Raw genomic sequence first — 26,821 nt, forward strand, 5'->3', positions numbered from 1 at the left:
GCCTGCAAAAAGAAAAAGGCCTTAGCTACCTTTACTGTCTGGGCAGTCCTAGCAGCTGCCCACACTACAAGAACTTCCTCAAAATAACTCACTGTATTGCTGGACCCCTCTTTCCTCCTCCATATCCTTATATTAGCTCTTGTCCTAGTACCAGGGATTACAAAATGATTTTTAAACAATGCTTTTTTCAGTCTGAGCACAGCCGCAGTAGGGCCTACTTTATGCTACACCTGCCTTTCCATCTGTCAAGAAATGGCTGGAGCAACTTGAAGACCCAGCTCTTTGGGTTTGAATCACCATCCTTTCTGTATAAGCACCCTCGGAAAAACTAAATGAAACAGGAATTGCAAAGACGCATGAGGCTGGCTGCCTCCTATCAAGCTGCGAGAATGAGTAAAGGAAGGAAATTGCAGAATAGGAAGAGACTGATGCTAAAGTCAGCAGAGGATGCGGCCATGATGAATCCTAAGGACAGAAGGACCTGCCTGCAGGGGACAGAGACCTGGCTACAATCGGTACAAAACCCCAGCCAGCCAGCCTCCCTGCCCCAAACAACTGACCTGGAGAGCAGAACTCCTCTGTGGGGTATTTATACCCAAGCAAGGAGCGTGGCTGAGCAGGACTGGGCAGGGGCAGAGATAGCTGGCAGATGAGACTGGTTAGGTTTCATGCAGCTAACAAACAAGAGCGTTGGGTCTTCCCTTCTTACCTGCGCTCCTGAGCAGCGTGTGATTCATGTTTGTCAGATTTATTTTTCATCCTTTGCTGCATCCCTTTTCTGAAACAGGTTCATTTCAGTCATTTATATTAGATCATCCTGTGAATCTTAACCACACATATTTCTAGAACATTTTGAAATCTTTGATTAATACTATCTGAATGCATTTCTTTATTACATTAAGCAATAAATATATATATTACAGTGAAGAAATTGCAAATATTAAGGGATTGAGAGTTTCAATTAGTGAAAACAAGTATCTCAGAGGTATGGAAATCTGAAAGAAAGAATTCTAATCCTCTGCATCCTGACCCAGCTTTTACTTCCTGAGGTCTCAGGTTGACAGGGATTCATTTCATTTTATTTTTCAGTTACGATTTGCACCTAATCAGTGTCTTTACTAGCCTAATGACAGCAAAATCTCACTCCTTAAAAACAACCTTGGATTCAGAATTGCAATTTTAAAGCAATTATTGAGATTACTGTAATGATTTGCCATCTAGTGGTCAATTGAAACTACACTGAATTCTTAGCTCAAGTAGAAAGTAAATACATAACTTCAGGATTGAATTCTGTGCCTTGGAAAATCTGATGTGCTCTTTGATCAGGATGGTCACTTTTTTTAAAGCAAGTAACCTTGTAAACTCAGCTCACCTTCCTCTATAACCAATACTTTCAAATCTGAGTATCTAAAATTAGGCACCTTGATTCAAACTGAGCACATACTTTCCCTTTCCTGAGATGTTGCCTCTTTTCTTCTTGCACATGGATCTTGCCATGTTGTTCTGTGTTTAACTGCAGCAATTTGCTCCTGAGTTGTTTTAGAGACACACTCAAGAGGCAAGTTCTCTTCCTCTAAAACTTAAGGGATAATTTTTTCAACTACTATCCACTGTAAGTACAAAAAGAGTAGGAAGACCTAACAAATGGGGACATTTGGATTCACAGCTTTGGCTTGCTAGCTCAAACCACACAATTTTTGTTTCAAACAGTGGGCTTGATTCTCCAGCCTATTTGACGCTACTTTTCTCTGGAAATTCTGTCCTGTAAGGTAAAATTTGCTTATGTTAAGCTATTTTTATGAAAAAGCTGCTCCTTTTCACTACTTGATGCAATTTCAAAAACTATTTTCAAATATCAGACAAGATAAGTCCAAATCTGCCATTCCTCCTTATTTAACAGTCTCTTAATTTAAATGCCATTTAAATGAAAACAAACTTCTCCCCTTAGCCCTGAAACTCTTTCCCAGTAATCTCTGATTTAAAACCATCACAACTGGCAAAAGTGACACAACTGAGGATTTGAGGAATAGTCTTGTACACTGGGAAATGTTAGGTAGTGGGAGATTCTCAGTGGAATGAGTTCAATGGTAAAAAGATCTTGGATTAAAGGGCAGTGCGGGCAACTAGATAAATCAGTGTCCTTGGCAGTGAGGGACCATAGATCCTTCCTGTTCACTGATACAAGGATCAAGAAAGGTTAATTGTAGCAGAGTTGGAGATGTGACTGGAATGTGTACTAATTCTGCCCCCCACCCAAATGCTTGACATACTTCAGCTGCCTGACAGTGTGCATCCAATGATACCACTGTTGGGATCCCAGTCATGCCTTTAATCACCTGGGTTTTTTTTTGTTTTTTTTTTGTTTTTTTTTTTTTTTTTTTTGTTATTTAAGCTGGAAGCACATAATTGGCATTATTCAGATATCTTAGGATAATCACTGTTTTAACTTATAAAAACTGTTTAAAAAGCACAAAGGCACACGCATGCACAGATACTCAGGCATTTCCAGACACACTCCCATATGCTCTCTCTCTTCTATATAAAATAAATTCCCTGCTTTTTATAGCGCAAGACTAGCTGAGAAGCTAGCTAAATTTTAAACACAAGTATTTTTGTTTTGTTTTTGGATGAAGAAAAGAACAAAGCTTTTAAATGCAGTATCTTTATTTGTGCATTGTAGTCATGTTGTGTTCAAAGATTAGGATAGGCCAATTGAGTCTAATAGTTAAGATCTGACCCAACTTAAGAACATGGTTGCAGTCAGGGAAGCACACGGGAAAACAAACCACTTCCAAGGAGTGGAACTGTCAAGACCCAGTCTAGTTGATTTTTGGACAGATTTTAAAGCCCAAAATGCTTGGAATTCCTGCGTTGGCACAATCACGAGAATTTAGTGGTGCTAAAACAGAAACAAGAAATGAAAATATTTTCAGTGACAAGTTCCCAGTATCCAGCAAGGAAAAAGTCAGTTAATTACACAAACAGATGTTTCCATCCCCAGTTATGACCCTCTTCAAGGCTCCCATTGGACTGAAAGGGTACCATGTAAAACTTTTATGATATAACTCAAAGTGAGGAAATATCTGTGTGGCTTTAAATCACCTTTCTGTTCCTGCTTTCCTACAACCAGTGTACACCAGGTATCATCCTGGCATATGCTAGATATATTTTGTGACCATTATATCATCAGACACAAGTTGGGTGCAACTGTTACAGTGTTGCTTCCTCTGCTACCATGAGCAAACAACTCCTAGACAGCTGTTTCAGGTATTTAGATGCTTAAAGATGAGAAAAGTGCTTCACAGGATTTTCCAAAGCATCACAAGGCCTTACACTTTCAATCCTACTAGGCCATTTACTCCTCTTCTCTAAAATGGGGCAATATGTTGCTATGTTACAAGGTATCACGGGGATTTAGGTATGAAGAAAGGTAGAAAGGTGCTTGGAATGGAAGGTTTATGTTCTGTTCTTGCTCCTTACCTTCAACCTTTTCAAGCCTGTAGAGAGGCAGATTTCTGCAGAGATGCTCAATGGGTTTACCATAGATAAGCCATTCCTTCATATTCCCTAACATTGAATTGCCAGGTTCATACTGTACCCACACATTATTTGAGGAGTATATCTTCTTCAAAGTCTAAAGAGAAAACATTAAATTTCACCAGCAATGTAGCTTTGGTTTCAATATACTAACCAGTCCTGTGAGAAAATCCCAAAATCTAAAATTATCTTTCTTTGGCCTAATACAAAGCATTAGCTGAGAAAGCTACAAGCTGTTAAATAAAAAACATATTTTAAAATCTGTTTGTAAACAAAGTTCACTAGATAGTAATTCTAGCAACATAGCAAAATTGAACTGTATTAACATAATAATAAATTATGTTAATTGACTGTAATACAGTTAAACAATTTGCACATATGTTAATCCTCCCAGTCTGCACACGCATTTTAAAAAGTGCATTAGTACACTTTGCTGTAGAAGTGTTAGACTGTCACAAAATGGGCCAGAGATGATGCTCATCTCAGGCAATACTCCTAATCATCATCATGAAAATTTTGTTTGAGTAGGAAAGTCACAGTCTGCTCTAAGTAAATTGATTTCCAAATTCTGTTCTGAAAACAAAATAACTTCAAGTATCTCATCCCCAAAATGTTAGCTTGACAATGAAAAAAAAGGAAAAAGTTTACGTGAATTCATAGTAGGACTACCCAAAAATATTCAATCACACTACTTCCACAGACACAGGATCTTACAGTTCCAACTATAACTACCATCCACTGTAAAACTGCAGAGTGGGCCTTGATTGCTCATTATCTTCAAATAATATTGTATATGATATTCCCTTGAGGCTTCATCTTGTCATTCTTTGTTTCATCATTGCAAATCCAACAAAATAGGTTCCTCAGAACAACAACTGCTCTTAATGGTAGAACGGAGGGCTTCTGTTATACCACCCAACACCACAACTTTCTTATATACAGTACAAGACTCTCCATAAAATCACCTGCTTCTCAAAAGCCAGGCGTCCAATTTCCTGCAGCTCTGGGATGAAATCTCTCTCCATTTTCAGGATAAAGCAAGCGTTACGTGAAAACAACCTTGTTGCAACATATCCCTGTGATAAAATAATTATAGTTAATTTAATTCATTAAAAGCAGCTACCACTCACCATCTGGTGATTTCCCCTATTCTTTAGGGTGAATAAATAACAAAGTTGTTACACTATCTATCATGACTTTGCATTTACAATGGCACCTTTGGGGAATGGAAGCGACCTTCCTGTACTAATGTCTCTCTATAATAGTGAAATTATCTTCTTCCATGGATTTCTACTGTACTTGTTATACATGAGCAATGGTTGCCTGATCTTGACTCTATTGCACTGCACTTAATGACGTTTTTCTCCCTTTCATGAACCCACCATGGGTTTCATTTTAAGTCTAATCTAAAAAACTGCATCATCATATGTGTGAGACAAAGAGATGGCATAAGGGGAGGAGAAGTGATGGTAGTCTAAAATGAAAGAGAGTTTAAAGACAGCTCATGATGAAAATACACTAAAATGATTTTTCTGTGTTTAAAAATTCCTCACAGAGATTATTTGAATCTAGGCAGATTCTTGGATTTACTTACATGCCAGTAGTCAAAAATGGTATCAGAGGAGTATGCGCCAGAACGGACATGGACATCAGCTATGTTCTTCTCATTGTCAATAGTCATAGTTGCAGTGACATAAGAATTGCCAGGTTCTCCCAAGTAGAAGGTCTTTGGTACAAAACACAAAAGAATTGTTCATCATTATCGACCTTCTATCTTTAAAAGGTGCAATATAGATGAAAGTGTATCCTCTCAAATAATCAAATGTGATTGCTTCACATAAATTCTAAGTCACTTTACCACTCTCTGGCAATCTCAGGAGGCCCTCAAGGTGGAGGTTAATTGCCCAGGAGTTCAGTTCAGGGTGGAAGAGGAGAGGACAAAGCCACATTGCAGGAAGGGGTGAACAACATGGGGCAGTCTAGTCACTGTGTGTGGCAGCAGGGATTTTTATGACAGAAGTCTGTGGCAGTCTCCAAATCATAGCTTGAACTAATGGTCTACACTCCTAGAATTTCCTGTTGCTATATGGCTGCACAGAGCCACCTCTTTGGCTTTTATGATTGTCTCCTTTGGCAAAGGCTATTTTTCCTCTCTCCTTGGCAATAAGCATCCTGTTAGTTTCTTCTGGGTTTTTCTTCCTATTATATTGCCCCATGCCCAAGAATCTAATGCATTTTACACAAGTACATGCAGTAGAAGGCTTGACAGTCTACTTACTTGTAATGCAGAAGTCTGAGTCCAAAAGACTCCCAGCAAAGCGAGAATTGCAGCCTATAAAAGGAATAAGCATTCATACTCAACAGAAACATAGGGCAGTGCCACACCAGCAGGACAGAGCTCAATAAAATATAATAAATCACACTTCCAAAATGGAATTAAGTTATGCATTCTGTACTCCAACAGTGCTTCCACTGAGTTCAAGGAGACTATTGCACATATAAGAAATGCAATTTCCCACTGAACAACAGAAGAAACAGTACACAGATCATATCATTAGCCCCAGTATTGCACTCCTTATTAGAATATCTTCTTTTCTGTATTTTTTTGCTTTTAGAAAGGAACTTTATAAAATATAAATTCAATAAAATGTGTATACTCACAAATCTGTTCATTTTTCTTTCAGATAGGAACGGAAGGCTGCAGAAAGTGAAAATGTTGAAGAATCCCAGAGACATTCAACTTTTATATCTTACTGTAGGTGTGGGAAACACTTGACAAACGTTCTTCATGACTCGAGCATTCCATATCTACATGCCACACCATGGTAAGCCTTTTTATCTGAATATTGGGCTGGCATAGATAACCTGATCCTGATATGTCAAAAGCACTCAATAAGTCAGCTTTTGTAAAATGAATCACTCTACAAATGGCTATTATTTACTGGTTTAAACTCTGGTGGTGTTTCAACTTTCGCTGGTTCAAGTTTTCAATATTTAACAGGATACTTACCCAGAATTAAATGGTATCAGGAAAGACTCTGTTACTGATTTATTCAACTGCACTTTGTCCTCTGAGATATATTTCCTGGCCCCCTGATATTCTGCAGACAAATCCTGGAAAGAAATACTATATCACAGTAGCCTAAGTGCCAGCTAATGAATAGACCAACTTTACATCCATTTCCTCCAACAAGTACGTGCATGGCCTTTTCTAACAAAAAATGCTGCTCATTTTTGATTAGTTGCCATGATGCATATCACATGTATTTATATTACTGACATAGTCAGGGATAATACTTGTGCTTCAGAGACAAGCTGAATAACTACTAGCCTCACCAGTACAAAAGGGAACAAAACAAAACACAAGAGGATATGTGGTTTGCCCAAGGTCACAAGTCAAAAGGAGCTGGATGGGGATTCCTTCTTTAAAGCTACCACTATTCTCTGTATTTTATCAAAACCACATTGACTGCATGATATTGTAAAGAAATGTTCTCCTATGAATACGAACTTGTCTGGACTCCTTAGTTCATCTCCCAGTGACTTCAACATCAGCCAGTGCAGGTCCTTTGAGGAATCACACTCCACTTTTTACAAGAATATCACAGTTGAAGCCTGTTCTCTTGTGATGAAATGAGAGCGTAAAGTAATAGCCAACAAATTTCTGTAATGTCTGTCATCAGAAAGGAGGTGAAAGAAGTTATATGGAAATGTTGCCCTGCAAACAGGCCTCAAGAAAAAGAGGAAATTGCACATACTTGCTTTATTCCACATAACTTAGCACAAAAAAAGTGATCTTGAATGTAGCAAAGCCATGCTGCTCTGCAATATATCAGGATATATGAACCGATACAAAACTTATGTGACAAGCATGGCTAGATAAGACTAAATTAATTAGATTGATGTTATCATGCTGTTGAAAGTTGGCTCTCCCCATTCTTCTCAAATGACTCTTCCGTTTGTAAGATTGCAGTTATGATGACAATACTCACAAAACATATTTTAGTAGTCAAGTGAGTCTTCCACATATACTCATAGTAGGATTCAGGCACTACAAGCTAAAATTAAAAGCTGAAATTAACTTTTCCGTAATCATTATGTCTTCATATTTTAATTTCTTTTGAGATACTTTCACAGGGTTGAAGTACAAGCTTCAGATCTCTCTTAAACATGAACACCCACCTCTACACACGTAAGAGCAGCGCAATATGCAAAATCAGCAGTATTTAGTGAAGGAGAACTACAACAGTAGCCATTAGCTCACTGACAATTTTCACTTTATACTGGACGAGGTGAAATCTTATGATCCAATCCTATGAGGTAAAAAAAATAAAGATTAATTTATAAAGAGAATTTTACTAAATAACCTTATTACAAGAGAGAAGATATTTTTAGTTGACTCAGGTATATTACTCAAAGTGACTCTGTATATCCTTCTAATAGGAAAGCCCTTCTTTTGGGAGACTTTCTGTCCACCATGCATCTGCACATCTCCCATTAATACACTTGAAATCTGTGTACATTCCCTGAGGGGCAATACTATGCCGCTTTCTTTTAAGAGATTATCTAATTTAAATAACTGAAGTAAATGGCTGCATAAGAATGGCTATAAGATGCTCAAATTTCCTTGAAAATAATTTTTAGTTTTGTCAGTTGTCAGCTGGAGTGAGGTTTGGCTTAGGAAGAGAATGGTGTAGTCTCAGAACTCCTTAGTGAATTTGAACCCCTATGATGATGCTCACATTTCTCAAGGTATTCTTCTTTTTTTGGACATTTTCGGTCTAAGTGGAAACCTTCCAACTTTTTCCCAAATGAAATCACTTTTTCTCAACTGTTACACTTGGGGTCAGATTGCCGTATCAGCACAGAGAAGCCCAGAGAAATGGAATTTGACTAATGTTTGGAACAAAGCAATATGTTCTGCGAGTCAGTGTTACAACACAGCAACATTAATTATTGTTAGGAAATTGTTAATTTGATATTTTCATAAAGTCAAATATTTTCAAGTTCATTATAATTTACTCCAGTGAAATACGATTAAATTACAGAATGGCTCGCAATTTACGTAAGTAAAATTGCAAGGAGAGTTTGGCCCACCATTTGGCACCACCATCCACTAATAATTTAAACAAAAGAACCTTGAACATAGATTGAAATGTAGACTTACACAATTTCAGTCCAAGACTGATTACCAAACAGGAATTTCAACACATAATGGAGATTCATTCAATCAAGCTCAGGTGGGAATAATGCTGGCATAAAAAACCCTCTCCTGGAGACTCATGTTTTTTTTTCAGGTACTTTGATAAATATTTGCCTTATCAGGGAGTAAGAAAGTAGTGGGAGAAATGTAAAGAATCAAGCAACACCTCAAAAATCAACAAAATTCTCTGCACTCACCTTTGCATACAACTGGCCACACTTACATTAGATTAAGAAAGGGTGACACAGCCTAGAAAATTCTGCATGGCTAAGGGTCAGGTCAAGCAGAATTTAATCAAATGAGTAGTCAAAACCCAAGCTCCTAGGAGCAATCTAACAATAATTTCAGTAGTTTTACTCTTGCTAGAAAATGACACAAGCAAAAACGTGAAAATGTAAGCGTGTGTGTGCAAAACAAAACAATAGTTTGAGAATAGGGTCAAAACTCCTATCATTCCCAGCCATAACAGGTTGCTATACATTGATACAACGATTTAGTAAAGAAAAAGAGAACGCTTTGGAAAAAGCTTTAAAAATGAGACAGAGATATAAGCTTGTACTGGGCAAAGAACAGAACCTTATACAGTAAGACTTCCCCCTCCTTCCCCTTTTTCCTGGTCTCTTCTATTTTAATTAGTTTCTTAAGCTTGTCATGATGTCAGATGGTCTAGCTCTGTATGTTTGCCATATAGGCTATTTAAGTAATCAAAAGTTGATGGAGGATTTGGAGATTCAGACCTCAAAGTGTTTTATTACAATAGCCAAACTGGCCATGGTTGTTGCAACAAATAGACAAAGCTGCTTTCCAGCTCATTGCTGATGACACCACAGGAATTAGCATAATATAGTTTGATTTCTCAATGCCTTTCTCATGAGAACTAGTTGATTAATTAAGTATTCAGAGTCTACGACAGGATTTTGTGACATAGAAAATAGACTATTCTGTGTCTGTTTGATCTTGGAGGCTAAAGACATGCCTGTCTCTTTGCCATCCACAAATCATTTCACTTAGTAACTTACTGGTTTCATCCACCATTATTTTATACCTCATGTAAACTGCAGAGTGGAAGTGAAAAACAGAGCTCTCCACTCACAAGCAAAAAAGGTAGATAACTCATCCTATAGAGTGGTTCTATATATAATTATCAAATTCAAATAAACATTTTAAAAATCTACTTGCTAAATAATAATTAATATAAAAGCCCGTTGTTACTACTTCCCCTTTACCGAGTTTTTCTTATCTCTCATTGATGATCTAACTTCTAGAATTAGCCCTCAGTTTGTAATCAGATTCCCTTTCTGTTAAAAATCTCTGTAAAAATACAGAGGCCAAGCCTCAAGATTGGTAAGCAAATCCTAAAAGACTAAAAAGTGCTGAAAAGATTCAGAAAGGAAGGTAAACAAAAGAAGAACTCAATGAATTCTATGATTTAGAGCTAATCTCATGATTTCTGGAGACACGACTTACTATCTTTTAAATGAATGGAGATAGAAGTCTTGCTATTTTAAAAATTTTATGAACTGTGGATAAAAACGATTAGGCCGAGTCCTTTGTTATGTAGGCAGAAAATGTCACTAGGAGTTCTTTTTATTAAGTTTTAGTTTTGTGATTCTGATTAATTTTTTTAAAGTTATTATTAAAATATCAATGAAATACATTGAACTTACCATTAAAAGTTTTCTTTCATTTTCCCACTTGCAATGAATTCAATCAGGCTGGTATCACAGCCTGCTGTTATCAGATCTGTATCACAGGAGGTACGTCACAATTTTGTGAACAGAGGATATCTGCCAGGAAGATAAACCTATTTTAACATTTAACTTTGGCACATTAGTGTATAAAAAGAGTACATGAGTACACATCAATTACCAGCAGAACTTGCCTTTCCTACCATCAAAATGAAGTTAATTGTAAGTATATGTATCACTTTCTCATAAAAGTGTTAAAGCTGGACAGTTTTAAAATTATTCTGAGTCTCTCTTGGCACTTATTGAACTATACTTCTGGTTTCCGTAAGGATTACATAGCAAAAGGGGCAAAAGCTTTGCGACTACACTGGTGAAATTCTTCTTTGGCAGCGATTTCACTCCATGTGCCTACTCAAAACTAGAAGAGCGAAGTGTTCTGATACAAGGGTGATGTGCGCACGTAAGACCTAGAAAGGGTAATATTGTCTTATTCATAACTTCTCAGGGCGAGTCATAAATAGCCTTACTGAGTTATATGAGGTTAGGGCACAGCTGTCTGATCAGAGCATAGGAGAACGACGAGACGTGAGACTCCCAGTGCATGTCTGTGAAGCATAATGGTACTAGCAGTCTTCAGTCGTTGCAGGATAAATTCCAAAATATTAGTGCTAAATATTCTGAGTCACACTTGGCTCTCACTCATAAAAAAACCTCTCCTTTGAAGTCAATGAATTTTGTGATTGATTCAATATTTGAGGGACTGTCTCCAAGAGAATAATTGTTAACAGTAAGCATTACTACAAAACAATTTATCATAGCAACCTTAAATCTTACATTAAAATATATTGGCAGTAGTTTTGACCTTAGAGAAATCTGAACAAGTGAGAGTCACTGTAACTATAGTATCTTAAAAGAAGTAACAAAATCTTTGATATTATGGTTTTCTGTATGGAAAAAGATTGTGCTTGCCTTTATGCTATTATCTCTGTGTCTGGCGGCATGAAATGCATTATGAGGACACTTAAGTCACATTTCTGCAATGTTCTAAGTACAGAGCTCAACCAAGTACCCATATTCTAAATGTTCACGAGTAGGCACACATGCACATCCATGTTACATGGATCTGCTCCATGTCTGAAACCCAGAAGCTCAGATGGAATAGTTCGTGCCTTTTAAAAAATGAAAAATTTCAGCCCACCTTTTTCCAAGGAGTCTACTGTGTTTAAATGATCTTCTTATGTGAACATTCTGCTTCTTACGTTAACCTTCTGCTGAGGTTAACAGCAATTTATATGAATTTTAAAATCTGATTTATGGCCATTTTAACACATAATTTCTTCAGCATATTTAAATACTCTTCAGCTAGACCCAACATCAGAAAAGTGTGGAGCATGTACATAAAGCTAAACAGGAAGTCAAGATTATTTTAAAGGAAGCAAATAACTTGATGCAGTATGAGCAGTCACAGGATTAGTGTGGTAAGTTCCGAATGTTCATTTCAGGTTGTGATTGCTACTCTTCTTGGAATTTTCCTGGCTCCAGCTCTTGCTAATGGCGTGAGTATAATGTTATGTGTAATTATACACTGCTGCCATAAGAACCAGTGGCACTTAGTTTCAACTTCTAAAAGTACGTTTCTGAAAATGAAGCTGAATTCTAAAATCTGAAATTTAGAATGAAACTGTATTTTTATACCGAAGAAAACATTTAACTAGTTAATATATTGAGGGGAAAAGTCAGTTGCTAGATATGAAATGAACAGCGAAGTCTGTCTTGAGATTAGCATAAAGAGCAAAGTAATTATGTGGAGATAGAAGAATGGTAGCATAAAGGATCTGATCACAAAATACAGTGAAACACTCTAAGTTACTGCCTGTCTGTAAGTTCCTGCTGGGGAAAGGACAACAGGAAATTATTATACTTTTCCTGGATTTTTCTTTCTTGCAAATTTGAAGCAGAACATCCAATTTAGTTTTTAACTTTAAAGGCAATTCTCTAGTGTTTAAACAAAACAACTTTTCCATGTGGTCTAAAAGGCCTTTTGTTCTGGTGGCGAGGGTGTAGGGAGATGTTTTTAAAGCTTGTCTCTTTTTATAAGGCAGATGTGTCAGATACGTATGAAACACAGGATTAGGTAAAGCCTGAATATAGGGTTTGACAAAACACTATTAGAGGTTTCCCAGCCTCTCCTCTAAGTCTAGAATTTATCTTCCTTTTAATCTGGCCTGTAAGAGCAATGATTTTCCAAAATGCAGTTATCAGAGCGGTACATTGACAGACCATCAAAAATCTACAAAACTAAACACTTTATCTTCTCTTTTTCAAAAATCAAAATGTCAAAAAAAAAAATAAAAACAATAAGGGGAACAATGGTGGAAATTCACAGCAGACTTTGAGCATCGATAAAGACAACCATGTGGCCAACATTGACGCAAACGATGGTTCCAACTCCTGGAATTCTGTCTGGGACTACAACACTGTAAGTGACAGCCACTATGGCTCAAAAACCTTTTCTGTAAGTTATTCCTTCTGCCTGCAGAGATCATGATATAAGTCCATAGTAAATGAGCACTGCTGTTACTCTGTTGGTCTTTTCTTGATTGAGGCCTACGTAAGAACAACCAGACTCAGGAAATTTTCTGAAGAAATAATGACCTGAGTTGTCAACGTGTGCAACTGTCGCACAAGTTAAGCAAACACCATACAAAGCTGCAAATTTGCTTTTTCTCATGCTACTGAGAAATCTTAAGTTTGGACTTAGATTAGCATTAGAAAAGAACCAAACATTTTTTCCAAAACACCTCAGCTTCAACAAGAGTTAGAGTTTTTACAGTAGGTGCTTTAGAAGTGTTCCCATTTAACTATTTATTTCTCTTATACTGTATGCTGCACTGATTCTTTTAGCAGTCAGTTTCTTCACCTGACTTAAGAAGGGCAATATATCATACATATGGCATTACTGGAGAAAGAAATATATTTTACCTTTCATTAAAGTCTCCATTCAAGCTATGACATACTGACTTAGACAGTAAAATTGAACATTATTTTCCTTCTCTATAATTATTTGTATAGTAGACAGTCTCTTCTGTCATTCCACTTCTCTTTCACTGTAAGTTTTGTTTGTGACAAATGAGAAAAGTTATTTTAAAAGTGCTGAATCTCTTGCACTTTTTTTTTTTTTTTTTTTTTTAATAGGGCTTTGCTGCTACCAGGGTATATTTGAAGAAGGCCTGCATCATTAGTAAAATAGACAGAAATATTTTTCCTTTTATTGTATTGGCTCCTCCACCACCTCCAGGAGACCAGGTAAGATGGTGAAGGAAAGTGGTGAGAAATCTAATAAATTGCCTGAGAAAGGTACACATTCTACAATTGTGAAGTGGAAAAGAGGTACCAAGAGGTGAGCAGACATCTGTCAGAAGGGCTGAACCATGCTAAAAGCTTAGTCTCTTAAAAGTTACGCTGCACATGAATAATTCCTTCCCCATTACAATGGGCATGTGGATTCTGAATCCCATTTTTGTTTTTGCTAAATGCTGTTTTCCGGGTTTGTTTCTATGATGCTTAGGTGCTTCGTCCTCGGCCACTTTCAGTACCTGAGTATCACTTCACTGTGTCAAGAAGAAGGATCAGAAATCTGGCCCCGTACGGAAAACCCATTCAAGCTCTTTGCGGAGGAATTCCCACTTACATGGCTTATCCAGCTCCAGGTGAGTATACTTGTCACTAATGTATACCAAAATAAAGATAAACAAGTTTTTAAATAAAGATTAAATATTTAAGTAAAGCGTAATAAGCTGGTGAAACAATTATTTAAATTGTACCGCTCTTCTGTGCCTTTTTATAGTCTGAATTTTTCAGGAACCCTCATGCATACATAATACGTTGATGCCCTAGCTGTCACAGATGGATTTTGAAATTCAAAACTCAATTTTGTAATTTACTTGTTCAATTTTCTGTTTTAAAAGGTTGCACTAGCAGCTGCTTATAGGACAAATTTAGAAAGCAGCAGCTCAATTTCTGAATTGAGAATTTGCTAAGTGTGACATTTTTTGGCAAAAGACTCCATTGGAAAATTTTCACCTAGTTTGCTCTCATATTTTCTAAGTCCAAATTTGATATGAGTTTTGGTGTTCTTTCCTTTCAGGATCAAACTTTTCAAAACAAGATGGCCCATGCTTTAAAATACACGTGGACAAAGTGACTTTAAATTACTGTTCTCTCTATTAGTAAATCTTCTGCTGATGAAATTTTGAGGATGATAATTTACACAATTTACATTTTTTTCCTGACAATCTTATCTTGATCACATTTTCAATCATTTCTTTATCTCTCTTCTGCGCTGTGTGTAGGCTGTTCTCCCTCAATAAAATTTATCATCAACCTACATTGGCTTGTGTTGTGATTTTTTTAAACCTTAAAAAGAATATATAAGCAATTCTAAAGACAAGTTGTTAAACTAGTGTTCTTGCAGAATCCCAATTCAAGCATTTAAATCTGATCCTGTTGAACTTCCCAGTGAGATTTCACTTCCTGCCTTAAGCAATTACTACTGATCATTGCTAAAAGCTAAAGGTGTTATCTCCTGCATATTTGTATTTGAAATAATAACTGAAACCCACCTGTATGAAAATAAATACACGACTTAATTTTAATTTATTATTAAAATAATATTAGAGTCTTTTGTTATAAAAATAATAAGCATTGCAGTACATTATGGACAATTACAAATAGGCAGGTGTATTATTGGTCTAATAAGCATAGAAATCCAGCTGTTAATATAGGAGGATTAATAAGTGTATTACTGAAATGCAAACACTTTTTAGTTGAATATAGCTGTTATTTAACAATATTTGACAAAACTTTAACACAGAAAAATATATCTTAACCAACTGAAAGTGCAGTTGGAAATTTGAGAGATCAAAAATGTACTTCGGCCAAAACTACAGAAAAGGGGACTAATTCATTCTGCAGATCTGAAAGGATTAATGCAGTAACTGGGGCTGACTGGGCAGTATCAGATTTTCACCTTCCTTCCCTGTTCAGGGTCCGTTTTATTGGGATTAGAAAGGAGTCAATCTAAGAGAGACTTTCCTGTTCCGAAATAGTCAAGGGCTACTCTAAAATCATACAGTCAAATATTTGTTGGGTCTTCAGTTGTTAAATTAAACCCAAAGCTTGGCCACCTGCATCCCCCTCACCCCCCATATTTTAACACCTCTACAGAAAAGTAACCATATGGCCGCACTATTTAAACAAAGCTCCTGGCTGTTTTGCCTGGTGTTTCTGGAGAGAATCTCCTCTCCTTTTCCAGCTCTACGCTGCATTTTCTTTGTGATAACGCAAGCAAAGCCCTCTTTACTTATCTGATAGCTTGTCGCTGGGAAATGTCTCTCTGGGGCCTTCTAGCCCCTGAAGAGTCTGGGCAAGGCTCTGTAACGCACGGTGACCTCGAGCCCCCCGCGCTAGCTGGGATCCGTCCTGGGCATGCACGGCGCAGCACACCACCGCGCCATCCCAGCAGCACAGTCCAGGGCGATGTAGGGATACCCTGCAATAATAATAATAATAAAACAACTCACATAATACAGCTAAAGAAGCAGTTTGTTTCCGCAGCAAAGCAGCTGCCATAGGTAAACTTACAGGCAGTGCAGTTTTCAGGCGAAGCACAGCAAGCACATTTCCCAAACCTCAGGATTTTAGTTTCAATGTTGTATTTTGGCTGTTTTCTTGATGTAATTAGGATGTTGTTGCATTTTACCATGTTTATGATTCAGTTTAGACTATACATTGGAATTGAAACAGGCTGAAACCAATCAGAAAGAGTTGCTGTATAAAACAGAGATTGCTAAGGTGGGACATGACAGCAAAGTATCCAGTGAATCAGAAGGGACAACAAAACTGTGACTTTCAGTAGAACAACTATTAAATAGAGATATATGGATATTCTTAATACTGCAGAAATCTGAAACTGTAAATTGTGCAACAAATGGTCCTTCTCAACAAAGGAGAGGTCTGAGCTTTTTTGCTAAGTGGTTTCTGTGACCTGCAAAATTTTTATTCCCTGAGGGCAACACATTATCATGTCAAATCAGTATTAAAAATTCACATGTTATTGTATTAGGATCTGCAGCTCTGATTTTCTCTTAACCCACAGCAGGCAGACTGAGAGGATTCAGTTTTATTTACATCTTAAAAATGAAGAAGGGGGAAAAAAGCTGTTTCTACTGACAGGAAAAAGGTTAAAAAATGTGATCCAAGTATCATTAAAAAGCCATTAAACCACTCAATAAACGTATTTTAACAACTTTGCATATTGTAAGACAAATCCAGGATGCTGAGGCAACCTGATTTGTGAGTTGCTGGTGGTGAGGGTTTTTTAAGGTAAAAAACATGTAACAAGTAACTAACAGCAGGTATAATGACAATCTTTCAGCGAAAGACCACAAAAACCCCAAAACGGATAAATCTGTGGTGGTATGGGGGAGCGAGGGCCGCTCCCTGCAAGGACCCCGCCGCCCCCACAGGCGCCTTCTCCCGCCTTTTTTCCCCGACCGTTAGTGCGGGCCGTTACTGTCCTCCTCGCCACGCGCCGGGCTCGCCCCTCAGACCCCCAGCGCCGCCTCGGGGCCGCCTTCCCGTCTCCTCGCTCCACCTCAACTCAGGGAAGCTTTTCGATTTCTTCAGCAAAGGTTTAATTCCTCCCGGGCACGGGCTTTCCTCACTTTTCTCCTCAGGGATTTCTCCCTCCCTCCCCCCCCCACCCCCCACCGCTGCTGCGAGGCGGCGGCTGTTTCCCTCAGAGCCAGTGCACGACACACGTGGTTCTGCTCGGATTCGTACGGGAGCTGTTGCTTGTGAAGAATATACCACCTCCAATTAAGCATAAAGGTATTTAACAAGAACGCCCCTTGGAGACTGGCAGACTTGGCCTTAGCGAAATTGAAAGCTGAGTTTGCTTTAATGTACCTGCAGCCCTAGCTGCAACTACATACTGTTTCAGTAGCTATAAATCCTTTCATTGCTGTACTTGGGCCATATATTTTGATGGACCCTGAGAATATATGGTAAATTAGAGTAATCTTTGGAGGGTATGAAAACTAACGCATTTGTGTTCATCTAATGTAAAGCAAACACATTTGTAGCCCAGTTGGAGGATGCAACACAGCTGTAACATGTACAGCTACGGTCATGGCTATTTATTCACAAACACAGGAACAAAACCTGCTGAGCAAGTCCATTTGCAGAATTGAACATCTTGAATGCTTTCCCTGGGGTCCAGCGTCTACAGACTGGGTTTAGTCTGTAAGAGGTGTCAGGTCCAGTGAATGTATAATGGCTTTGATGCTCCACAATTCCCAGGCCAGCATTTCTTCTAAATCACACCAAAACACACTCAGAAAAAGAAAAAACAAATTTTAGAATACGCTATGTTCATTTTTTTTCCCAGAAAAAGCTCCACAAAGAGAGCGGGAAGATAAAAGCATCTCATGTGGTATATTCATGTGGCTTCACTTCATATATGGCTATCGGAGCACATTTTTTTAAACCTCTGTATTATAATTTTTACAATACAAGTAGGTGGCTTTCCTTGGTTCACGGGGCAATAAATTGATTTCCTTTACATTTTTGGGGGGGCTTTTAGCAGTTACCTTATATTACTCAAGTTCCATGGGATTTTCCAAAAATAATTAGAAAGCCAATACATGTCAGAAAGTTATCATTAAACATATTGAATTTCTCACTGCAAATGGATCCTTATCTGGTAAATTTGTCAGGCTTGGGCAAGTCAGAATTTGCAGAGTACAACTCCCATATTTATGTAATAATTATAACAGGAAATAATGTTTATAGACATGGGCACAGATCCCTAGATAAGTTGATTTCAATATCTAACTATTCCCCACCTATTTTTGAGAACTAGCATATACAAGGTGGAAGGTTAACATCATTCTGTTGAGCTGCACTTGCACTACAGTCACAAATTCTTGTTCTACAGTACTTGTTCTGCAGTCAAAATGAAATGCACTGTGAGTATATGTACTGTTTTCTTACTAGAATCTAAAACTCTCATCCAAAACCATTGCCTTTATACCATAGGCATGTTTGCTTACATACATTTACAGCAAAAGGTTATTCTCCTTGTAGATTTATCCCCTTCAGACAGTGCAGCTCAAACCATATTAACCTAAACAGATTAAGAGAAAAAGATTCTTGCAAAGATTTAGCTATGTATTATTCAATCTACAGGGACCCTAATCCAGAGCCCATTGTTGCCAGTCATTTTGCAAAACTGGAGCAAACTGTAATGGATCTACCACTTCTTATATTTAAATGCAGTAAATTTCTTTCTTCTCACTTGTACAAAATCTCACTCTATGAGTATGCAAGTCCCTTCAGGAGAGTCTTCAGATTCAACTCTTAAAAAAGTAAACTACTCATACAGGTCTAGGTTGGATTGTTCTAGTAAACTGAGTAATGATAACTCAATTTAGATGACTTGTAATTCCAATATGAAAGTAAAAAAAAAAGGAGAGGAAGGGATCGCAAGGAGTACGCTTCAGCATCACATTAGGGAAAAGTCATTAGAAAGGATTCTCATGACCAGATTTGTCAGACAGGCCTGCATTTACCCTTCTATGCTTTCAGTGTTCATTTCAGACTGTGAATTCAGACTGAATTGAACAAAAATATGATGCCTGATAATGTTGCTATTGCGAAGATGACCAAAAAAACAAGGGTAAAGTAAAAAAGAGAGTTACTTGTAAATCTGAACGATAATGCAACGTAAACCGCAAGCATAAAGTGTCAGAGAAAACGCTATTTCCAAAAGATTTTAAACCAACAACTAATATAACAGCCATTCAGATTAAACCATTTGTTATGAATTTGTATCAAGTACAATGACCTTTTACATTAACGTAATTTATAAGTTTTGAAAAATTAAAGTATCCTGTTTCAGGTACTTACGATAAAAATTTTTAATGTTTGTCTACATTATGTATCACCTAGAAAATGCATTATTATAATGTGATATAGATTGGCTATTTCTTTTTAGTATTACTTTTTCCATTTAAAAATGTGAGATTTTTGTCACAGTACTCTTGATAAGCTCACATTCTTCGCAAGCTAAAAAGGCAGCTCTGTTGGCAGAAAAACAGAAGATCCAGTAACAAGAAAAGAAGTGTTTATCTAAAATTTCAAGCCTTCACGTGATGTTTTCAAGCAAACTAACCACCATATTTCTGTGAGTTCAGCCCATATGATTAGGGTAAACATTTTCAAAAATACCTCAACGTTCTGCATATTAACCTTTTGTAGGCACAGAATACTGAAGAGTTTGAGAGCTGAGTCCTCCTAACCACAGGGAGGTTAAACCTGGCTTTAAAGGCAAAGAGGGTGTGATGGGGAAAGGATGAGACTGTTATATATGTACAGGCTCTTGCAAAAAACATTCATCTTTATCTATAGCTCCAGGCTTGCTTTCACTGAGGTGCATCTCTGTTGCCCTCTGAAGCTTATCTCAGCTCACTGCTTACCAGCAAGAAGGAAGAGTGTTTGAATGGGCTTTCAGGAACCCTTTGATAAAATTCCACCATAATATTGAAAGTATATGTCAATCTCAGTCTTCTTTGCTAAGTGTGTCTTCACCCTGGAGGTCAATCTAGCTATTCCTTACTGGTATGCTTTCTGTTTCTTGAGAGGACTAGATTTTACAAGTGGCAAGATTTTTTTTTCCTTTGTTTCCTATGGAAGAAAACACAACTGGAGTTCAGCACTACTTGCAATATTGATGCTGAAAAGTAATCTGGCTTGGGAATTTGACAGGGAGATGGTTTTTCTAACAGAAAAAGAGAAGGTGCATTTCTCCTGTCCGCCTGCCCCCCGCCCCCATCTACATTTTCTTTGAGAAAGTCTGATTCTGTAGATTGCTTTAAAAATATATTAGAAAACCTTACTGGTATTACTTTTGGATAGCAAGAGCCAAAAATGATTCATTTTTTATTTATTTCAACATTCATTTCCCATTTTAAGAAGGTTGCTTTCTGGATGTTATTGTTTGGACCTCTGTTTTCCTTTGTGGCATATGAGGATCACTCTTAAGATTCATCACAGCCTCTCCCCTGCATTGGCAGTGTGATCTAGAGTAGGATCCCTGTGGTTATGACTGAATAATAAGCAATACAAACCAACAGGAAGCCTAGTTCATGAGAGAAAATGTAGCAATTAGGAACTTTAGATCCAGAGTACAAAGCATTCAGGTAGGAAAATACATCTGACATTAATTTGAAACAAAGTACTCTGGAGGAGTTCAGAGAAACTACCCCATTAAAACACTCAGAGTTCTCAAAGAAGTCTTAAGCATTGCTAGCAAATGATTTTAATCCAGATACATCTGCCAAGTGCTGCTGCTGTGCTCTTTGCTTCCAGTTTTAGAAAACCGAATGAATAGATTTCTTCTCCCTCTGTGCTTCAGGTTACAACCCAGGTACCTGTAGAGTGAGGGTGATTGAGGATACACTTTTGCAGGAGGTCTATGTTAATGCATTGACTGCACTTACCTTTTTCTGTTCAAGTATTTAATGGAGTTTCCAGTTCTTCCCTCTTGTCAAGCCAAGTTGCTTCACACCTTGCAAGTTTAGTTTTGTGACCTAAGCAGTTTGGGGTTCTTTAATAATGTCAGAGCTTGACAAGGCCAATTAACACTAGTGTAACAGTATTATGCACTATAATATACTAATAGTATGTAGTATAATAGGACCCACTGGTACTAGCAAAGGTAAAGAATATTGAATAGCACATCTTTGTGGTTATCCATTTCTGAATCAAAGATCTAGTTGTATTCATTTAAAATATTTCTGTAATAACAATTGTAATACACATTCCTTGATCAGAGTAATAAAAATACATGATTGTGGAATGCCAGCTGTTGCTATGAAGACAAGTATAAATCAGCTGTCTTGCAGTGTGTGCCAATTGGGTTTTGATCACTTGCATTAGAACTCTGTCTTCTGGGAAAAGAGAAATTACTTTGAAATACACTAAGGATCCAGAAAGGCACTTCAGTTACTTTGCATATGGCTTACTCCAGCTTCCACAAGAAAAACGCATAGTTCCAGCAGCTTAGAAATGAGCTTCATTCCTTTGAGAGCTCCAGCTCAAAATAAATCCTCAGACTTGAAAACAAGTGGACAGTCAATCCACTACTGCAAGAGGGAAAACTTGGCTCCCTAAAGGCCCAAGAAAACATCAGCCTCATTCTCAACTTCATAAGACTATTTCTTGTCAACATCTATAGCAAATAGCATTTCTTCATGAAGCTTGTTGGCTGAGAACTGTTTGTTGAGATACAAAAAATATTCTCATCAAAAAAATCTTTTATCTGTTAACATAAGTAGTCCTTCTAACAGGCAATTTAAGAAACAGCTTACAGCAAACAAGTAATTCATGCTTCCAGGGGTTGATTATAGATTGTTACAGAGTTCAACAAGTCAAGCGGTTGCTTATAACCATGGTTTATAAGTTTTTATGAATTTCTGCACCAGAAGTATTCAACATTTTATCAACATCCATTTATCTTGATCAGAAATGTTGCAGCACTAACAGAGAACTGCTGATTCTGCTTGACCTTTTTTGAACAGAGAACAATAGAAAAAAAATGAATCCTTACCTCAGGCTTTGTCACTTTGTCTATCTGATGACTGTTTAGAGCTGATTCATATAGAAGAAACACTTTTAAAACTAAGCGCCTTTTGTATTTCAGATCTCAAACAGTGTGGAAATGAATAAACTTGGGAAAAGCCTTCAGCTCTCTCTTGCTGAAATACGTACAATACACAAAGGCAATTCTCCGGACTAAGTAGGGGAGAAGTGCTGAATTCTGTGTTCGTATTTTGCAGAGCATAGTTGCTTATCATGTGCCCTACCAGAAGACGTATACTTTCAAGATGAACAAGGAAAAACTTTCCCATCTTTAGATGAACTTAAATACATGGTGCAAAGAGGAAGGGGAAAAATTAAAAACTAAATATGAGAAATATATGCTTTTAAAACGTTCAGGATTAAACCCCAGACTGTGAAGTGACTCAAGTGACTCGAGAAAGTCAATTGAAACAGATCTTGACTGCAGAAGTAGCTCCCCTATAGTTTTTACTCCAACGTAGATGAGAAAAGGCTTGTGATTGCTGGGTCAGTCTAATACATCTTCATAATCACCTGTAAAACCAAGATCCTAACCCTGCGAGGGCATTTCCCCTCTTCTAAACCAGAAAAGCAGCAAAATGTTGCAAAATTTCAGTTGCAGCATCTCAGTAATCTTATCAATATTCCTTCATCCAGACAGTTCTGTTCTTCTGAGTTTCAGTTCTTTTGAAATCTGACTTCCACAAGTCAGATCAAAAGGAATTTTGCTTAAGCAAAATCTGCTAGCCAGGTTATCATATGTTATTAAAATATCCTTCCCTGCCCTTCTTTTCCTTCTTCCACTACTCACCCAGTTCTGCCAAATCTTCCCCGTCATTTTTGTCATCAAACTTGTTCCCATGGAAACACATTTACAGGAAAATTGCTCCAAAATGACGTTTCTGTATCAATAACTAATTTTACTGCATAGCAAGCTCTCTAATATACGGCAGTTGAAAGCCATAAGAGATGCAGTGCCTGAACACTCAGAGAAGAATAGACTCCTGAACCTCAAAAACCTCAAAGACAAGTCTTGATGGAGCTTATAGGAAGAAGTAAAACTCCATATTGGATATAGGTTAGAAAAATGGGCCAAAAGACTGTGCATTAGGCTGAGTTTTGTGATTTAACAAGAACAGCTCATAATTCAGAAAAGCCTTTAAAATCTTGGGCCAAGCTCCTTCTAGATGTCCAGTTTCAGGAGTGAAATGATATGACATCTTAATTTCCCTGCTCCTCCTCCTACCCAAGAAGACAGGCAAAATTTCACTGAAGAGGAAAACAGCCACATTGAGAACCTGAAGATTGCGGAAGCAGTGCACATGTTTCAAAACAACACCATGCAAGATAGTCAGAAGTGGGATATGCCTCCTGCCCTTTGTGCCATATGTTAGATTTAGGCACCTCCTATGCTTATATTGATAACACAGCGAGACATCAGAAACTGTTGTCCTGGGCACTGACAGGACAGAGAGGCAGTCCCTCCCGCAACAGCCTTTGTAGCACGAGCAAAGACACCTGAAGCAACAGTTCTTAACACGATGGTTGCATTCTCCATATTTACAGCAGTTTGAAATGAATGAGTCAGACACTGTAAATCCAACAATACAGTAGGACTTATTTTTAAAACTCTTTAGGATTATACAAAATGATGCCTGCAGATCTGAGTCTTTTATTCCATGCAGTTTTTTTCCCTCCTGCTCAGCATCTGAGCTTACCCTTTTGCCTTCGCCAGTGGAAATCAAACTGCATAAGAGCCCATTTAAACAGGTAGTGCTCTATCAGTGCTGTTTGCACATTCACTTGCTCAGACCAAAGTTAGATGCATGTTCTTAGGTAAGCAAGAGCACCTTATTTAGACTTCATTACTTCAGGGTGTGTGCACTCTTAACAGTCTTTCCAGAGGGTTAATTACTGCCACGTTAAATATCAGATCACATTGAACAGACTCATAAGGAGAATATTCAGTTTACATTCTTATGAGTCATAGGGGACTGAGAATCAGGACACCTGGGTTATAGTTTGGACTTGCTCATTAGAGCATTCAAAATTTGAAGCTCAGACGCCTAGAAAATGCTTTTAATTGAGTGCTCAGAAGTGCTAAAAAAAAAAAAAAAGAAAAAAAAGGCATTGATTATGCTGGAAGAGACACACATAAGAAGCCCCTTTGAGTGAACCTTTTTTGACTATAACACAAGCATAAAAGTTAATTGCAGAGGCTTTGCAAGGGTGCAGTAGTGCTGGCAAATTGCTTGGCAATGTTGAACTGAAGGCAAAAAAAAGGAATAGACACGCAACACTACTGAGAGAAGGGAGTCAAGCCTTATTATAGAAGCCTATACTATCCAGCATTAGATGAAAGGGGAGTTTGAGTCAACTCACTTGAGTGCCCCCACCTCTCCTAGCTAGGTTTGGCTAGAAATAAGAACAAGACTTTGAAAGGAACACCGTATGGCCTTCTTCGATTATGGCAGCTTATTCCCTACACTGTATATTCTAATGCTTTATTTGATTTTAATAGATGACAAGGCATATATTTTCCTTCTCCGTACTCAGCTTAACATTCTTTTTCAGGAAGAAGTTACATATGCATGCCATGAACTAGTAGCCCTTGTAGCCTGGAGCCATGGGAGAAAACTCTAATCACGAGGAAAATACTGCAGTACATCCTTACACATTACAGCAGAGACAAACAAAAATCAAAGAATGGCAAAGTCAGATAAGAGTAAGAGATAAAGGAGTTGTTGACCCCATTGAAAAAGTAGAACAACCCCGAGAAGAAAAAGCTTCTTGGCCACTGGGTGTCAGCCTTGAATTGTATTTTACTGGAAATACAGTTTAAATGCAAAGAAGGCACTACTCATTACAGAGAATAGGCTGCTATCCTCAAGAGAGATAAAACAATGTAGTTCCAATGATGTTAAAATGACATATGCTGATTTACATAGTCTGCATACATGGTCAGTGAATTTAAGGACACTTCTACACTGATTGTAGAGAATATTAATAATCAATGTTGGCAGATCATCTATCCACACAGAACAGCTGTACCTTTCCAAAATACCCTGAAAGTTGAGGAACAGGATTATGAAATCTTGACAAAAACCATTATCTACCTTAGAGGTCAGACATTTGTGAGCCAGAACAAACCAACACATTCACGGTTACCAAGAAACCCCCAGAACAAATAAGCATTCACAAAAAATAGCACGCTAGTCCCCAGAGGTTAAATTTTTCTTACCCCCCCCGGTCTAGAGATATCTTTGTGTCCTGTATTCAGCTTCCTTTCTTCTAAAAGACAACGTAAAATCATGAATCAGACTCATCCCTTCCTTAGTACAATACCCAGACACATGCACTAAGCTGTTTTTGTGTGTCACAACGGTTTTTGTCATACAAGCCTAACAACCATAGACATTTACATCTATTCAAGATCATCCACATAAGACTTAAAAACCCTAAATACTTTCTGCTTTGCTAGCATACACATTCTGGCCACAAGAACTATAGCTCTGCACTATCATATCCTCTAGCAACATCACCACATAGGACTTAAATAGCCTAATCAAATAGAGACAAGCCAGCAAGTAGGTCCTCTACCTCTTTTTTTTTTTCAGCCCCACCCAAAAAGGAGCTCCTCCTCTCAATTTTTGCCCGCCCAGGGCTGGTGCAGGTGCTAGCCCCCAGCTTGGGCAGCCTTGCAGCTGCCTAAGTAAAAGGCTCTCACAAACATTTTCCCCAAAATCTCATTCCTGCCTGTGATAGGAAGTCTCATAACCTAAGATAGATCTTTACCTGCACAGTAACAAGCCTTGTTATTATTCTTCCTTCAGACTCAGAGAGGAAGTGAAACTCACGTACGCATTCCCAACATCTTGAATTTAGGTGTGGAAGCTGAAATGTCTGTCTACAAAAAAAAATGGTTCTGCCCTGACTAACCCTTGAGATGCTTTGACTTCCAAGGGATCTCTACTTCTGTCAGGTATGATAAGCACTTAACAGTAGGATCAGAGAGGTACCTGGCATATGCCACATCTTCATATTATTCACACCAGAGGTGATGGAGCTGGTGTACTTGATGAGCATAACCAGGTGTGGAGGAGAAAGTACTCCCAAACTTTTAATCATTGATGCAGCAAGGTTCCTGATCCACGTACTGCAGGTGTTTCCACTTCTGTCAAAAGCCTGCTACTGTGCTGCTTGTCATTTTCCCATGAAACCTATTCTGCTGCTTTTCCTACTTTCTCCTCACATTGTCAGCTTTTGCAAAGAATTCTTTTAAAGGACAAATTTAACTCTCTAAACCACTAAGAACAGCTTGAAAGCCTGACTCCAGTGGATACCCGCTCCCCTATCCAAAATCTTCTTCAGGTCTCTTGGTGCTTTGTGCTAACACCTGAAGCTGCTCAGCTAATCAGCAATTAACAGTCAGAGAACACCTTGTGTTGCTGCAGCCTGAGAGGATTTGGGAACGAAGAGGAGGGAGCCTTGTTCTTTGGACCTCTGATTTATGTGCTTTCAGTGCTGGGGGCTGATAGAGTCTTTACTATGTGTGTTCTTCTGACTTGAAAGCATTTCCCCTTTTTTAGTTATTTTCTTGTATTTGTGAGTTTTGGTGCTTATGGTGCTGTTTGTAGAGGGAGACAGAAAACCTGAGTGAGGCTGAAGCTAAATTTCCTGGCTAGCTTTCAGGGGAATGGGAGGGTTTAGG

General features: G+C 37.9%; 1 protein-coding gene across 1 annotated transcript; it reads right to left on the reverse strand.

Annotated features, from left to right (window-relative positions):
* Nucleotides 1-2,819: 2,819 nt before the first annotated feature.
* Nucleotides 2,820-6,327, reverse strand: GKN2 (gastrokine 2). The gene is made up of 6 exons (XM_062596657.1): nucleotides 6,292-6,327; nucleotides 5,816-5,869; nucleotides 5,132-5,263; nucleotides 4,503-4,613; nucleotides 3,481-3,634; nucleotides 2,820-2,899 (listed from the first exon to the last, which is right to left on the reverse strand). The coding sequence occupies exons 1-6, from the start codon at nucleotides 6,325-6,327 to the stop codon at nucleotides 2,820-2,822; spliced, it is 567 nt and encodes a 188-aa protein (XP_062452641.1).
* Nucleotides 6,328-26,821: the final 20,494 nt, after the last annotated feature.

Source organism: Rhea pennata, chromosome 28 (genome assembly GCF_028389875.1).
Source record: "Rhea pennata isolate bPtePen1 chromosome 28, bPtePen1.pri, whole genome shotgun sequence".
NCBI classification, from domain to species: Eukaryota; Metazoa; Chordata; class Aves; order Rheiformes; family Rheidae; genus Rhea; species Rhea pennata.